This window comes from Xenopus tropicalis, chromosome 5 (assembly GCF_000004195.4).
Source record: "Xenopus tropicalis strain Nigerian chromosome 5, UCB_Xtro_10.0, whole genome shotgun sequence".
In the NCBI taxonomy this organism is placed as follows: Eukaryota; Metazoa; Chordata; class Amphibia; order Anura; family Pipidae; genus Xenopus; species Xenopus tropicalis.
The window spans coordinates 110,417,226-110,433,948 of NC_030681.2; the positions used below are offsets into that span (position 1 = coordinate 110,417,226).

A 16,723-nucleotide genomic window follows, 5' to 3' on the forward strand; every position below is an offset into this window, starting at 1 on the left:
TGTACCGCACAACTAGACCTACTTCCAATTCATCATTACCGAAGGTAAACTACTGTGCACATACATACAGATTTTTTTTGTTGTCTTTCTTCTTTAATCAGCTCATATCTTTATTACACCAGTCCAAATGCCATAAAAATATATTATGGGTTTATATTGTTAATTAATTTTAGAAGGTAGATAACAAATTGCCATATTCTATCATTTGCTGGTACACAGCTCATATAACTGCCTTTAATATTACAAACATATATTGTGACATGTGTCCACACAGGCTAGCCTCAGTGCAATGATCTTAAAGCAACAACTTCATAAAAGTAGTAAAGTAACACCACTCAGCAATGCCCTCTTTTTGAAAGGTCCCAGTTACCTTTGTTTTCAGTGACAATTATCAGGTTAATTTATATGTGTCAATAATGCCACTGTTCTATAAATAACTGTTGAATATAAGTGAATGGGTTAAATCCTTATTATGGGCAAAATAAAAACTTCCTACAGGTAATAGGTAGTTCACCTTTAGACAACTGCAACTTATGTACAAAATGATGTATGTGTATGTATTCCAAATTAATAAAAGCTCAGTGGCATAAATTGGCACAAATCCACACTAGAATTTCACCATGCATTTTGTTTCACCAAAGAAAAAATGCTTATATAATTATCTGAGCTATTGAATACTTCCACAAAATGATTTCATATATATTATCCTCAGAAAAAAGGCACAGTCTATGGGTCTATAACTGTTGGACTGGCCCACCAGGATACCAGGAAAACTCCTGGCGGGTCCACGTGTAAGTGGGCCCTCCTGCTCCTGACCATTTGGCCTGTTTCATGGTCATTCCCTATTTCTGAATGGGAACAAAGAGGAGAAATAGATGGAAGAATAGATGCTAGCATGTAAATAAAAGAGACTAGGAGAATAAAGAGTTTGGGTGAGGAAAGGAGAAAAAATGAAGAGTGGGTAAATCAATATTGTTTATGTTTTTTTGTCTACTCTATTTTTAAAATAGCATGTTCAGGGACTGCTTTGATGTGGGCCACTTGGTGCCACTTAAAACATGTTATCCAATATGTACCTACTGGATAGTTGTACTGACTGTGAACAGAATTTTTTAAAAAAAGAGGATTTTACTCACTGGTTATGTGAACAACCAGATTCGAATTTGGTTAAAAAATGTATATTAAACAAGGTAAATCTAAAGGTGGCCATACACGGGCTCGTTGATGCGGTCCCCGATCTGACTGCCCCATTGCCGCCCACATAATCCGATCGGTTGGCCCCAGGGCCAAACGATCGGATTATTTTTTTTTTAACCTAAATGCTCCCCGATATCGCCCACCCGTAGGTGGGGATATCGGGGGAAGATCCACTCGCTTGGCGACATCGCCAAGCGAGCGGATCTGCTCGTGTATGGCCACCTTAAGGCCCCTGTTTTTCATCTCTGAATTTAGTCCCCAGTTCAATAAAATTGAAACAGAACACAATTTAAGTATATTAAAAACTCATCAAGTGATATTCATAACAGTACTACATCAAAGGATTATGCATCCTTAGCAATTGTATTTTCTCAAGATTACACAAAATTTTCACAAAATTACAATTAAAAATAAATCAATATGAATTAAAATAACAAATTAAAATGTATGAACCATTAAACAATCAAGCATTATAGTTTTCTTAGGAGTCATTTTCACTTAAAAAAAAAGATGCCAAAAGGCATTGGACAAAAATAAATACCATTATATTACAAATGAAAAGCAATATATATAAGTACACGTTTTAAGTTGTTTATGACCCATGTATGAAAGCTGGAAAGAGAAAAGAGGGTAAAGTGAAACCAAGCAGCTGACTATATCAAGAGCCATTTGAAGCCATCCTACATAGGAACAATTCAACTCTTACTGCTACAAGTACAAGAATCAAGTACCAAACGCTTGATATGATTTGAAAATCTAAAAGACTAACAAAGTAACTAGTACCAGCATTTCCTAAGGTTCCTGAATTATAATGCTTTGGGTTTCAAATCCATGTGTGTAGTGATCATGTGAGCAGTTTTAACCATTTTTTAAATACATACTTGGATGGTTTACTGGAATTTGTTGGTGTGTGCCTGTTAGTACATACCTTGACAGGGTAAGAAAGCTGTAAGGCATCAAGCTTAGGTGACTGGGGAGAGGAAGGCTGAACAAGCTATGCAAGCAGAGGATGAGGGGTTTTGAGGGGCATAACGTTTCTGTGGCCCGTGTGTTTCTTTTCGAACCTGACACTTGTTAGTGTGATAGCAATACAATATTATAAAGCATGTTAAAGGAATAATCCATCAGATACTGCATATATGCAACATATATCTATCTATCTGTGTATATTTATATATATTTTTTTCCCTACTCTTCAGTAATTATCTTACTTTTATATTAGGGTCTCAAACACTGCACTTTTTACTTCGGTTGATTCATAAATTTGCCAGGAACATGTTTGTACAGGATATAAAAAATGTTCTTAGTTATGGAATTGCTGTTTCTAAAACAATCTGAAAAAATAATGAAAGACTATGAATGACCCTTTGCGTCTTGTCAGTAGCATAAAAACATAAAGAAGAATTTAAATAATCAGAAAATGAGTTCAGTGGAAAAAGGTCTATTGCAAGTCCATAATGGGTTGCTAGGAAACAGAGCACATGCCCCTGCATCAGTGTTGATTTTAAATTGGATAACTAACAGATGGTAAATAGTTACTGAAATGTCATATATAACCTGAAATCCAAAGCACTATATAATAACTTGTTTTGAAATTATATCTCAAAATGACACTAAAAAAATGGTTGTTTGTATTTTTTAGGAAAAAAAACATTTCATGTTTACGGGCAAGCATTATAATTTCAGAGTTTGAAAAAATAAAATGCATTCTTGAGAATTTATTTTATTCTTTACATAAAGTTCATACGCTAGACAAATTCTAAAGTTAAACAAGGATTTTTCCAAGCAACTCGCCTTCTAAAACTGTGAAATCAGTGGCTAGTTCTGGCAGCATACACTGCTATACAATGCTACCAGCTGACCAGTGTTCGAATGATAAAAAAAAGTCCCCAGAATGACTGAATCAGGTTAGAGACATGCTTTCCAGTTGGACATGCACCATTAACAATCAGAAGCCAAATACATTTGCCGAAATGTTCCATGTAAATCTGTACAATTGCAGGTAGACTATTTACAGAATTTGGTGTTTGGGCCAATACACAGCAGAAATCAAAAACTTTGTACAGAGCTTGAAAAGTTTCCCTATTTGAATAATAGCAAAGATAAAAACAAAACAGGAATGATTAATGCAGCTCAGCTACTTAGCCTAACAATGTTGGATTATGAACAAGAATGATTAACCAACAATACAATTATAGGACTGGTGAATTATAAGAAACACTGACCACTTGATTTTATGATGTTTATTATAATGTGAGTATTGACTATAAATAAACATTTGGAGGATGGCCATTCTCTTCATGTAAAAAGAAAAAAAACTGTCCTTTTATTAAAAACCATATGCACTTCAGTGGAATGTTTTCCCTCTCAGCTTTTCATGTTCCAGCTTCATAGAAACCATTTAAAAAATCATGGTACTGTGACTTGAATTTAATGTAAAAATGAGTAACATTATGTGAAAAGCTGTTTTCTTTTTTTTTATATATTATATTGTGATAGATTAAAACCTATTTTCTTCCTAGTCTCTGGGTTACTATATATTTTGTTAATAAGCACCATTTCCGTCTATTGAAAATTTTATGAGCATAAAGCATTAACAAATTACAAACTATATTTTATTTAAAATACAATAGCTGAAAACAAGTATTGCATTAGCAAGTATAGTTTAAGGACCTGCAATATTATTCAAAGCAAAAATACATGTAATTTCTTTTTTACAAAGGAAAAAAACAGATCTATTATTTAGTACAGATTAAAGGCCTTACCAAGAACCCCAAGGCGGTAGTTGACGGTGATGACTATTACATTTCCGTAACTTGCCAGAACACTTCCATCAAACACATTTCCAGTGCCTTCCATGTAAGAGCCTCCATGAATATACACCATCACAGGCTTGGGCCCGCCACTATCTCGGATGTCTGCAAAAAAATGTATATTTTTTTACATTTAATTTAAGTTGTAAAGAAAAAAATACTAAGCTAAATGTCAATAATTCATATTTCTTAAGTTACAGATGTTTAATATTTTGGTTAAATTGTGGGACATGATTTTCTTTGATTTACTTCCCAAATCTTTGGGGCAGATTTATCAAAATGTGAGTTTAGACCTTAATACATAAAAACTTACCCACATTCTATTCATTCCTATGGGCTTTTAAGAAGCATATTATCATATTTATTAATTGATGAGTTTTTATGTATTAAGCTGTAAACCCACATTTTGATAAATCTGCCCCCGTTTTTTTTTACGAGTTTGAATGTATAGAACAACTGAAAACTGAATATAATAAAAATAATTGTATTTTCATACACAACTTGTTTTCCTTTTCTGCACTGCATGGCAATTAATGCTGCATAATAAACAATTGCTTTTGTAAGAAACTGGAAACACAGAAAACAAAGACATCTGTGTTTATTAAAGTTCTGAATTTACATGTCAACTTGGCTAAGGAAGCTATAGCTTTTAGAGAGAATTTTTAAATGGCAAGTCAGAAATCAAATTGCCAGTTTCTCTAAAGCAGAGGTTCACAAACAATGGCACCAGTTGATTGGAGCAGCCAATGACGGATTTTGTTGTGACTTTAAAAGCATATTTATCAACTGGTGAACTTGGTGATCTTGACACAAGAATATATTCTTTAGTAATAAACGAATGAGTGCAAAATATTTATCTTTCTATAGAATTTATTTGATGTTACTTTGCATCAAAGCTATGGAGTTACCAAATATCATTTGTTGATACTAAGACAAAGAGAGCATGACATTTATATTATTTAGAGATTAAAGATAAATTATTAATCCAAAATCATTAGCCACATGCTCACAGCAGAACTGCACACTGCTAATTGTATGCTTGGAGGTAACTCAGAGGGAGACTGTTTCAGAACTCTTCCTTAATTAAAATTACATAGAATTACAGATTACCCACAGAGAACAGTAATGAAATGTTGATACTACTGTTAAACCAGTTAATAAATGCAAGCACTTGACAAACTTGTATATGCAAATTACAATACAATGTTTGTTATATTTGTGTACTATGCATAATCAATGGATATGGGCAGATTTATCAAAAAGTAAAATTAGGGCTTGCCACAGTGAACCTCCTCCACTCTCCGTTTATCCTATGGGATTTTTAAAGACAAATTTACCAATGTGTTACAGTAAGAATGCACCTTTTAATAAATAAGCCTTTAAAACCCCATAAAAATTAACAGGAATTTCACTGTAGCATTCTGTAATTTCATTCTTTGATAAATATACCTCCTTATTTTTCATTATTTTCCCTGAATTCTTTGTAAAAAAAGAAAAACTTAGGCACCTAAAAGATGCAAAAGTTTTTCTTCATTATAAAAACCCATTCAAGGAAAATTACAGAAATTGTTCTTTTTTTTCTGCCCGAATCCCAGCATGACTTAGCAAACTCACAGGGGGTCTACTTAATGATTGCTTGAGACTGAAGGCTTGAACAATCATAAATCAGGCCCTTAAGAGTTTTGTTCAGCATATAATACAAGAAAAGCCAACATGAACTGTATTCCTTTTCCATTCTATTCGGATACTTTTTTTTAATACTAAGACCTGTGAATTCAGAATATTTTGCTATTTTTTATAGCTATTTTTCTATATTGGCCTGTATTTGAATGTGTGTATTTTAGAAGGTTTTAATAACACGACTAACCTCATTTTTTAAAAAATCACAAATGTCTATAATTTTTTTTTAAATAAATCTTAATATAAAAAAGGCAAACAAAAAAATTAAAAAAAACTAAAAACCTTGAAATCCTAATTTTTGTAAGAATTTTTGTGCACTTACAAATAAAAACATTTACGAAAACCTCTTAAACCACCAGTGTGATAATGACTTCTACATGACTACAATTTTTAGATGAAGTTTTGTATTACAGTTTTTTGTTTTTTAATGCTTAATTAATTCTGACTTTTCTGTGTTTTCAAGTAATTAAAATAAATTATTTTTAGCACTAAAAAAAAGAATTGTGAAAATGAACAAAATACAAATGATAGTAAATGGGCCCCATATGTATTAATAAGATGCTAGTTGGTATTTGACTATGGGGCAGGTTTTTTTAAAGTGTGAATTTAGAGCTCAACACAGTAGAATTCACACATTTTCTATCCATTCCTATGGGATTTTTAGAAGTGTATTTATCTAATAATAACTTTTACCTACTGATAAATACACTTTTAAAAATCCCAAATTATTGGATAGAAAGTGGGTAAAAAATTTTCTGTGGTGAACTCTTATTTCACACTTTAATAAATATGCTCTTATGAGGTAAGTGTGAGCAGGAGCCTCTCTCTCCCTCTCTCTCTCTATATATATATCTCCTAATGCAGTGATCCCCAACCAGTGGCTCTGGGGCAACATGTTGCTCTCCAACCCCTCGGATGTTGCTCTCAGTGCCCCCAAACCAGGTAGTTATTTTTGGTTGAATAAAAACAAGATTTACTACCAAATAAAGCCCCCTGTAAGCTGATAGTGTGCATAGAGGCTGCCTAATAGCCAATCTTAGCCCTTATTTGGCTCCTCCATGAACTTTTATGGTGCTTGTGTTGCTCTCCAAGTCTTTTTACATTTGACTGTGGCTCACGAGTAAGAAAGGTTGGGGACGCCTGTCCTAATGTCTCCAAGAGTCCATTTTCTTTGAGTTAAGAAAGTTCTAAGTGAATCTAAACAGGTTTTCTTTAAAAGCACTCAAAATATTCAATATATTAGTTCCCTAAAAAGATTGTATATTTTAAAACTTACACAATATACAATATACATTTAAAATAGACTATCTTCTTATTTAGATAGGATTTTATTCTGCCTTATTTAATACTGCTTATGAAAGCATATTAACATCAATTTACAGAATTTGAATGCCAACATCCCAGCCAATTATGGAATGAAGAGGCTAACGGATTTTATTCTGAGAAAGAAAAGGCACTCAAACATACAAGTTCACTGTATTTGTGCCTTCTTTAAATGTATCTTACTAGCAAAAGTGTGAAATTCTCACATTTCAGATTTTTTGTAGCACTTCTGGGCGCTGGTTCTAAGTGACTAACATATACAGTTATACTTATTCTTGTATCCAGATGCTAAATGAACAGTAGTCATTAAAATGGCTATAATAACTTCTCAAGCTGTTCTCTTTAATGTCTTTCCTTTAGATATTTTTTATAATGTATGTTAGGGTAAGAAAATATATCAAAAAAACTTCCTCTATAGGCTGTGTCCCATCCAGTTTTTCTACAAGGGCAATAAAATACAGCTATCTATTATTGTTGTTACTGGAGCATGAGAATACTAGACAAAATGTAGACTAGCAATGGAAAGAAAATGCTGGACAGATACATTTAAGGGGGCGATTCCCATTTGGAAAAGCAATAATGTTACTGAAAACTAGTGTGGCACAGAAGATTACGTAACTGTTAACATGATTGAGTTTGACACAATATAAAAATGTAGCAGTATAATTTAATTTTTGAAAAGGTTAAAGCTTGTGTTGAGCAGCTAAGAAGCTATGATGTAAGCATATTATCACTCGAGAGAGAGAGAGAGAGAGAAACCCACCAAACTTAGGGGTAGAGATGTAGCGAACCTCACAAAAAAAGTTCGCGAACCCATCGCGAACTTCTGCCAAAAAGTGCGAACTTTGCGAACCCCATAGACTTCAATGGGAAGGCGAACTTTAAAACCTAGAAAAGCCATTTCTGGCCAGAAAACTGATTTTAAAGTTGTTTAAAGGGTGCCACGACCTGGACAGTGGCATGCAGGAGGGGGATCAAGGGCAAAAATTTCTCTGAAAAATACGTTAAAAATAGCGTTGCGTTTTGTGCTGTAAAGGGCAGAAATCACACTAAATTTCTAAACTTGTGTAATAAACTGCTTTTACAAGGACTATTGGTTTACAGCAGATGAGATCAGCAGGACAGCTGTCCCCAGCAGCTACATACAGAGCAGTAGAAAGTAGATTTCTAGTCAGCAAAGCTACCTAAACTGTCCCTCAAACCCCTGCACAGCTCTCTCCCTATGCTAACTCATCAAGCACACACAGGCAGAATGTAAAATGGCTGCTGGGCTTCGGTTTATATATGGAAGGGAGTGGTCCGGGGGTGGTCCAGGAGGGAGAGCTGCCTGATTGGCTGCCATGTATCTGCTGGCTCTGGGGTGAGAGGTCAAAATTTGGCTCCAGCTAAGGCGAACCCAAAATTGCGAACATCGCTAAAACTTCGCGAACTTACGAACTTACCCGATTTTCGTGCAAATTAGTTTGCCGGCGAACAGTTCGCTACATCTCTACTTAGGGGTATATTTATCATACTGTGTAAAAAGTGGAATAAAACATTACCAGTGATGTTGCTTATATCAGCCAATCAGATGCTAACTATTTACGCAGCATGATAAATATATCCCTTAGTCTTAAGAATGTGTCATCTACAATGTTTCATAGGTGAAGGATATGCATCATATTTGGGATGGTTTTCTACTTCATTTATAACTGCTGAAGTATAAGTCATACGACTCTGACTATACCTGTCTGTTTTGTAAAAGAGGTGATCATGGGTAGTCTGCATATGTTCCTGAATTTCAATTCATTACATTGGAATAAAATAAAAACAAACAAAAATTAACTAGGATGTGACTTTTCCAACATCACTAATTTCCATGCTTGGTAAAAAGGGGTACAAATGCAGACTGGGTTTGACATGTGCCAGCAGTCCATAACATGTTTTGAGAGACTTTGTGCACAACAATAAATGTTCTTTTACTAAATTGTGTGAAGATGTTTACATCTGAGTCTGTTTACTCTGATCTGTTCACAAGGCTTTAAGGAAACGTCAGAAGAAAGGAAAAACATAAACATCTGTTGCTTAAGAAACATCATATCTTCAGATAATTTAGGATCCTATTCTAAAGATAATTGGATAAATAAAACAGCACATCTCTTCATTAGCCATACTCAAATTAATATATTCAAAGAATGTTAGAACACATGCAAAAAGAGGGAATGTTGCAATACTTGAAACAGTGTTAGTTCAAAGATCTCACAAAATGTATTCAAGAGGTGGGATGTAAGTTATCAAAAATTCTTGTCAAGAAAACAAGAAGAGCTTTGGTATACACAATAAAAAATGTAAACACTAAAACATTGAGTTGAGAAAAAGGGAGAAAAAAATATAAAACAAGCAAGAAGACAAAACACGGCAATCAAAAGTGGATTAAAAAAAAAATCTTCAAAATAGAGACAAGAAGTCAAGAAAAAGAAAAGGGGGAAAATATTTTCGGGATCCTTGTCATGCAAATCAGTTTGGTGGCAAAAAAAAAAATACCTTCATCTTCAGCACCTTCATTATCACCTAAATCATCTGTCTGTTTCTTTGTAAGGGGACCTAGGATTGAGAATGAAAACATGGAGCAAAAACAGTTCAAGAATAGAGCATACTGTTACAGAATAAAAAGAGAAAAAAAAACAACATTGTTACATTCCCACCAAGCAAAATAAGAAGGAAAAATAGTCTTTAGGGAAACATTTTAAATTCAAAAATAAAAAAAAAAAATCTCGAGCCCAGTGAAACACATTTCTTACATTTAAAACAACTATGTGATTGTGTGTGTGTATACATATATATATACACACACACACACACACAAATAAAAACACATTTAAGAGTGTGTGTCTGTGCCTAAACCAAGACAGAACAATAAGTGGCCCTCTAGCTATTTAACTTTTGCTGGCAGCATCCCTACCTGTCATGTAAAAATAGCCACTGCCTGCTTGGAACCCTATGGGGCTGATTTACTAAGACACGAATTCGAATCCGAATTGGAAAAATTCCGATTGGAAAACGAACATTTTGCGACTTTTTCGTATTTTTTGCAATTTTTTCGGCGCCTTTACGACTTTTCGGAAATTGTCGCGTCTTTTTCGTTACCAATACCATTTGTGCGAAAAAACGCGAGTTTTTCGTAGCCATTACGATTCGCTCGTATCTTGTCGCGACTTTTTCGTATTGAGTGCTCGTAAGCGGAGGGTGAAACTTTCAGACTTAGCATGATTTTGGAAGCCTCCCATAGAACTCAATGGCACCCTGCAGTTCCAACCTGGCCCAAGAAAAGTCACCATACTGAAGCTTGAATGAATCCGAACGCTAAGAAAAAATCGCAACATTTTGCGCAACTTTCGGAATGGCTACGAAAAAGGCGCGACTATTCGCGCAAGTTTTAACGCTACAAAAAAATAGCCAGATTTTGCGCAACATTCGGAATGGCAACGAAAAAGTCACGATAATTTTCCAAAAAATCGCCAAATACCGATCATTATGAAAAAAACGCAATTGGACGCATTCGGCCCGTTCGTGGGTAAGTAAATGTGCCCCTATATGTTGAGGAAAATATAAATCCTTGCATAGAGCATGTTGGCAAAGCTTTTACAGCTTATTACAGCTTTTGGCACTTACTTTCTTTTATGCTCTGTCCAATTCCATTCCTCCCTAACCACCCCAGGCATTTGCTTCAGGAAAAGGGATGCTGGGAGTTAAAGCTCAATAATAGTAAAAGGGCCACAGGTTGTCTTCCCTGTTATTCATAAGCACATTGGTCAACAATGTAATTACATTTGTCTTCAATACAAATCATTTACTAGAACATTTAAAACAACAATACATAGCTGTGGTCAATTAATATAGTTTATTTTTTTACAAGAATGTCAAACCCACAGTCCTCTAGATATTACGGACTATACCTTCCAGCTGTTGGTTGGCTGAGGTTGTTGGGGGTTTGAGTTTATCTCTCAGCAAAAGGACAACAGGTTTGCAATTCTTGGCATAAAATGACATTAACAAAGTTAACATTGTTCTAGATAATTGGCTGGGTTCAATTTAATGGGAAATGTTTACGTCTGGATTTCCCCTTAAAACTACAATGAGCATTAAGTGAAATCAAAGATTAGCTATGCTTTTCTCATTAAAGTGAATCTGCCCCAATGTCTATTAAACTTAAAAGACAAAATAAGACCTGATTAAGTAATTAGCACAGCAATCCTAACACAGTAAGCAAGCACAAAGCAAATGGTTACTGTAAAAAGGGAATGAATAGGAGCAGGCAAACGCACTGAATTATTTGACAGACGTAGAAACACAAAACATTAGAAAGGTTTTCATGTCCAAACTTGTTTAAGAGGCTGCACACTGTTATTTTTGTGACATCATTAGCATGCACAAAACAAGATGACCAACATTAAGATGCACAGCTTACAAGCTATTGCCAGTAGAGGGGAGGGGAGGACAATCTCATGCATTGTGAAAGCAGAAATACAAAACAGGCGACAGATGAAAAAGTTGTGTGTTTGTAGCTTCTCATCTAGTTGTGAGCATTACGTCAACACATCCCAGTAAGAAACATTGGCAAGCTCTCTGTAAATATACTTTCAGCCAGTCAAGATGATGCATCTTTAAAATAGACAATGAAAAGTCTTGAGTACACTGGAAAAAGAAATTCATTATCAAGTCCTTGCAAAAACTGTCTGCAGATTTCATTTCATGATTAAGGACCCTTTGCTTGTACTGAGAATGGACTGTGGGGATGTATGTACAGAAAGCTTCTTGTTCCATTGGAAAAATACCATGGCAAAATTATAGCTAATTTATATGGTTATAATATATTTTAATTATATTTATTACTGCCTTCATTTTTTTATAACGCTTCCCTATATCTCAAAGAAAAAGAAAATGCATCCAATTAAACAAGCTCTACAAAATCATGTGTACAAATGTCTCGTAACCAAGCTACTATAATGGATACACTCAAAACAGTGTTTGCACAAATTTCCTACTGGCATATTTAAATATATTTCAGATGTTACAGAGATAAGCAGATTACATGGATTAGAATTATATTTCAACTGTTTTAGAGACCTGTATATTACTTGGATTAATTGTGTACTAGAGGTCTGGGAAAGTATAATTGAGCTCATTTGAAGACCAAAAAACATTAGAATGGCTCATAAAGTGCAGGTTAACACTGGTCAGACTCTACTTGGTTGCATCTATGTAATAATTGTAGCCTTTTTTTAAAGTTTATCAAACGTGGTAACCTCAAAGTTAATTCTTTCAAAGAATAACACTGAGAAACACATGGTGATCTAAACAAAGGTGATCTAAACACTGTTAACTACTGAGTAGCTTCTCTACTATAAATCCTAGTATACAAGTCCAGCAGTATCAGGGATGTATTTTTACATCACTACTGCTTAATAAAATACACTCTGGTTTTCCAGAGCAAGCTACTATATTAACATGGAAAGTGATTCTCCAGCCACTTGCAATCTCACTAGAATATTCTCTTGCATCTGTAAAATTAAGTTTCAAGTCAACTTCTTAACAAAAAAAGGGGTTGCAATAAGACAAGGTTTAGATTTTATTCAAATGTTGAAATGAGTTATTGACCCACAAGGCAAAGGGAATACTCTACTAAATATATTCACTAGCCAGGTTTATAAACCATCAGTCTAAATACATATTCCAAACTGCAAACAAGCATAACACCTACTCACTAATTAGCATTATTATTATTATAGTGTGTAAGCTATCATCACTGGTGATCACTAAAATAAATATACCCTTTAGATTCTGTTTTATGGGGGTTTGTTTAATGAATGCCATGATTGCTGCATTGTGGCTTTCTAACAAATCTCAGGATATCAGATCTTTACATGTGCCCTACGGTCCTGTTAAAACCCTTTTTTTTTTTTATAAAGGTTAGTATGGCTTGAATTGCATAAATATTTAAAACAACATTACATTTCCCATTCATTTTCATAGGATAGCCCTGAATTAATGACTTCAAAAATGTCAAAATACCAGAAAGTAGGCATATCATGAGCATATTTCTATGAAACTGGGAGTGGTCAGTGTACGTAATGTGTGTTCTATTTGTCCTCTCAAATAGAAATATTGGGTGATATGTGATGCTGACAAGTTTTAAATTAACCCACTGTTTTATATTAGAAACCATAACAAATAATGGTTTCAATTTATTAAGATGCTTGTGGTATAAAGTACAAAAATGGGTGCAATTTTCATCCAGATAAAGTCAAAAAAGATTTTTGCAATGCTAGTTAGTGCTTAATATCAACCTTGTTACATACACATAAGATGACTAAGAAATAATGCCAAATATGGTAGAAATAACATATTGCCCTGCAAATAAAGCAAACCTCTCACCAGTCTAGTTACACATCTCTGCACTTTTTGTGGCTTAATAATATCTAGTAAGTACTAGGGCTCAACTGCATATTTAAGAAGAGTCCTAACCAGGTATCTCTAAAGAGGCAAAACTGTTTCCTGCCCTAAAGTTAATGCCCTTTTTATGCACGGCAGTACTTTATTTGCTTTGGTAGCTACTGAGTGATTCTGCCAAGAAGTATACAGTTTGTTATCCACAAATTCTTCTCAGTTAAGGGGGCCCCCGACACGACACCATTTGGTGTTCAACTTGCACCTATGTTATTTCTACCAATTCCCATAGCCTTCCATTTAACAGCACTTAGGGGCCCTCAAAGGAGACCATGTTATTATCAATGCTCTCTAAATGCTCACCCATGCAAATGATAGAGATGAATTCTGTATTCTTAGTTATTGGTAGATACAAAAGAGCATCTTTTCTAGTAAGTTCCTGAACTACCTGAAATAAAAGGTTGTCTTTTAGCATAGTTTATAATCAGTTTTCTCTTTCTAATCTGGCCACACCATTGCTCCAGTCAATGTCAGGATAACTGAAGTCACCAATAATAACTTTCCAATTAGTTGTGTAGCTTTTTTTTCACTATATGTGAGGGGTTTTTTCGAGCTAACACTTGATTTTTTGAGTATAAAACTACAATTTTTTGTCATTTATTATGCTTCAAAACCAAAAAATGTAAAAGCTGTTGAGGCCATGTAGAAGTCAATGGGAGCTATCCTAGGTAAATTGTAACAATCCTAATTTATGCTCTTAGAGGTTCTTTTTTTCATTTCCAAGTCCACGAAGATTTGTAGCAAAATGTAAAAACCACAAAAAAAAGGCATTTTCATTTTTCATTTGATTTTCATTTGCATGCTTTTTTTTAAAAAAAAATGTTATTGAAAATATCAAGTTACATTGCAATGGTAGACTTTTTATATTAGATTGTAGAAAAGTATATAAATAAACTACAAGTTTATAGTGAAAATTCCGTTTCCTATGTTTCCTAACGGGTCGCATAATGTACCCAGTGTCCCAAAACTTTTGGACTTTTTATTTTTAAATAAATGACTAGACATTTGTGGTTTTTGTGGAAAGTTTATTTGTGGTTTTAAAAAAAAGTACTGTTAAAAGTATTGTTAAAACTGTTTAAATGGATATTCGTTTCCATGAATCCTCATTATTTTTCCCCAAACAAGAATTGCTCAAGCAGCCATTTTAGGAGCATTGGCACTCATTCTTGGAAAACAATAATGTGTTTAAGTTACACTTGAAACTTAATTTTGGACTTTGCAGACTTTGCAGTGTGAGTTATTCAAGTATGTGTTGGCCCTAGAGTGATGCAGCCTCCAGTTTGCAGGGAAATGGTCATTTTCATAAAAGTAGTTTTACAAAAGTAATGGCATGTATGGCTAACATGGCGTGCGTTTTTTTTCCCACGCGGCAAATATTTGTACGCTGTGTGTTGATTAGCGCTCAAATACTGTCAAATACCGCATGAAAATGGTCTTCGCAACTAAAATAACACAAGCAGCATTGCGCATAAATTAACACAAGTATGCTTTTAGTGAATCATGCGTTAAGACACGAAAAATTAGACGCAATAAAAATTTAACGCATGCTATAAATAACGCACGTTTTAATGCACTTTAGTGAATCAGCCCTAATGAGGGGATTAGCTTCCCCTTGAAGCTGGGTGAAACCGAAAACAATGCGCCACTAAAATAACACAAGCAGCATTGCGCATAAATTAACACAAGTATGCTTTTAGTGAATCATGCGTTAAGACACGAAAAATTAGACGCAATAAAAATTTAACGCATGCTATAAATAACGCACGTTTTAATACACTTTAGTGAATCAGCCCTAATGAGGGGATTAGCTTCCCCTTGAAGCTGGGTGAAACCGAAAACAATGAGGGGATTAAATTCCCCTTGAAGCAGGTTAAAACTTAAAACAATGAGGGAATTAACTTCTCTTCAAGAACAGGCTGTCACTGACTATTCTATTACTCTACTATTCTTAGGGCTACATTCATCAAATCATGAGTTTGAATCCCGAAATGGGTAAAATTCGGATTGGATACAATAATTTCTGATGATCGCAAATATCAAAAAAATGCTTACGAAAAAATCAGAATAGTCACGATAATAACTAATTGGTGCTCCGAAAGTCAAGAAATTTTCGTACGGAACGATTGTAAACAGCAGGAAAACCTTTCTGACTTTGATCCTTCTGTGCATGATTTTGGAAGCCTCCCATAGGAATCAATGGCACTCTGCAGCTCAAACCTGGCCCAAGGAAAGTCTCCCATAGGGTTCAATGGCACTCTGCAGCTCCAACCTGGCCCAAGGAAAGTCTCCCATAGGGCTCAATGGCACTCTGCAGCTCCAACCTGGCCCAAGGAAAGTCTCCCATAGGGCTCAATGGCACTCTGCAGCTCCAACCTGGCCCAAGGAAAGTCTCCCATAGGACTCAATGGCACTCTGCAGCTCCAACCTGGCCCAAGGAAAGTCTCCCATAGGGCTCAATGGCACCCTGCAGCTCCAACCTTGCCCAAGGAAAGTCTCCCATAGGGCTCAATGGCACTCTGCAGCTCCAACCCGGCCCAAGGAAAGTCTCCCATAGGGCTCAATGGCACTCTGCAGCTCCAACCTGGCCCAAGGAAAGTCTCCCATAGGGCTCAATGGCACTCTGCAGCTCCAACCTGGCCCAAGGAAAGTCTCCCATAGGGCTCAATGGCACTCTGCAGCTCCAACCTGGCCCAAGGAAAGTCACGATAACGAAGCTGGAATAAACCCGAAACTTTCGTACTTGGCGCGACAATATGATTTTGTTGCACATTTTTTGTCGCAAGGTACAAAATTGTCACGCAAGGTGAGTTCTGGCGAAAACCCATTTGTAAATCTCGAAACTTAAATGTAAAGATCCAACATAAGAAATGACTATAAACACAACATATAGGCAATTTTTAAAAACCTTCATTGCTGTTCCAATCAGTCATACAAGTAATACTTATCTTAAATTCTTGCCTGTCCAGAATGGTTTATGTGATCGCTTTATGATTCCAGATTCTGAGGTCTCAGTTATTATCTCTTATTTTTTTTACAAAAAAGGGAAATAGTAAACAACAGCAAACAAATTAGGCTAACTCACAATTAAAGGATTTTTTTGTATCTATAGGTAAGCTTGGGCCCCTTATGCTGAAAATGCTGGACAGTGCAATTGAAGAGTTTTGAAAAGGTTTTATGGTGATTCCTTTTAAAATACTATTCAAAGATAGCTTGATACACCTTTT

The 16,723-nt window shown here is 35.1% G+C and overlaps 1 protein-coding gene across 8 annotated transcripts in view; it reads right to left on the reverse strand.

The window, feature by feature from the left end:
- Positions 1-16,723, reverse strand: part of nlgn1 (neuroligin 1) — a 414,257-nt gene that overhangs the window by 147,286 nt on the left and 250,248 nt on the right. For 7 of the 8 annotated variants that reach the window (XM_031901575.1, XM_031901576.1, XM_031901577.1 and 4 more), the window contains 2 exons: positions 9,537-9,596; positions 3,963-4,115 (listed from right to left, as the gene is read on the reverse strand). In XM_031901575.1, coding sequence (XP_031757435.1) covers positions 3,963-4,115; positions 9,537-9,596 — 213 coding nt within the window. The remainder of the gene's footprint in view (positions 1-3,962; positions 4,116-9,536; positions 9,597-16,723) is intronic. The other variant, XM_031901579.1, reaches the window with a different exon arrangement.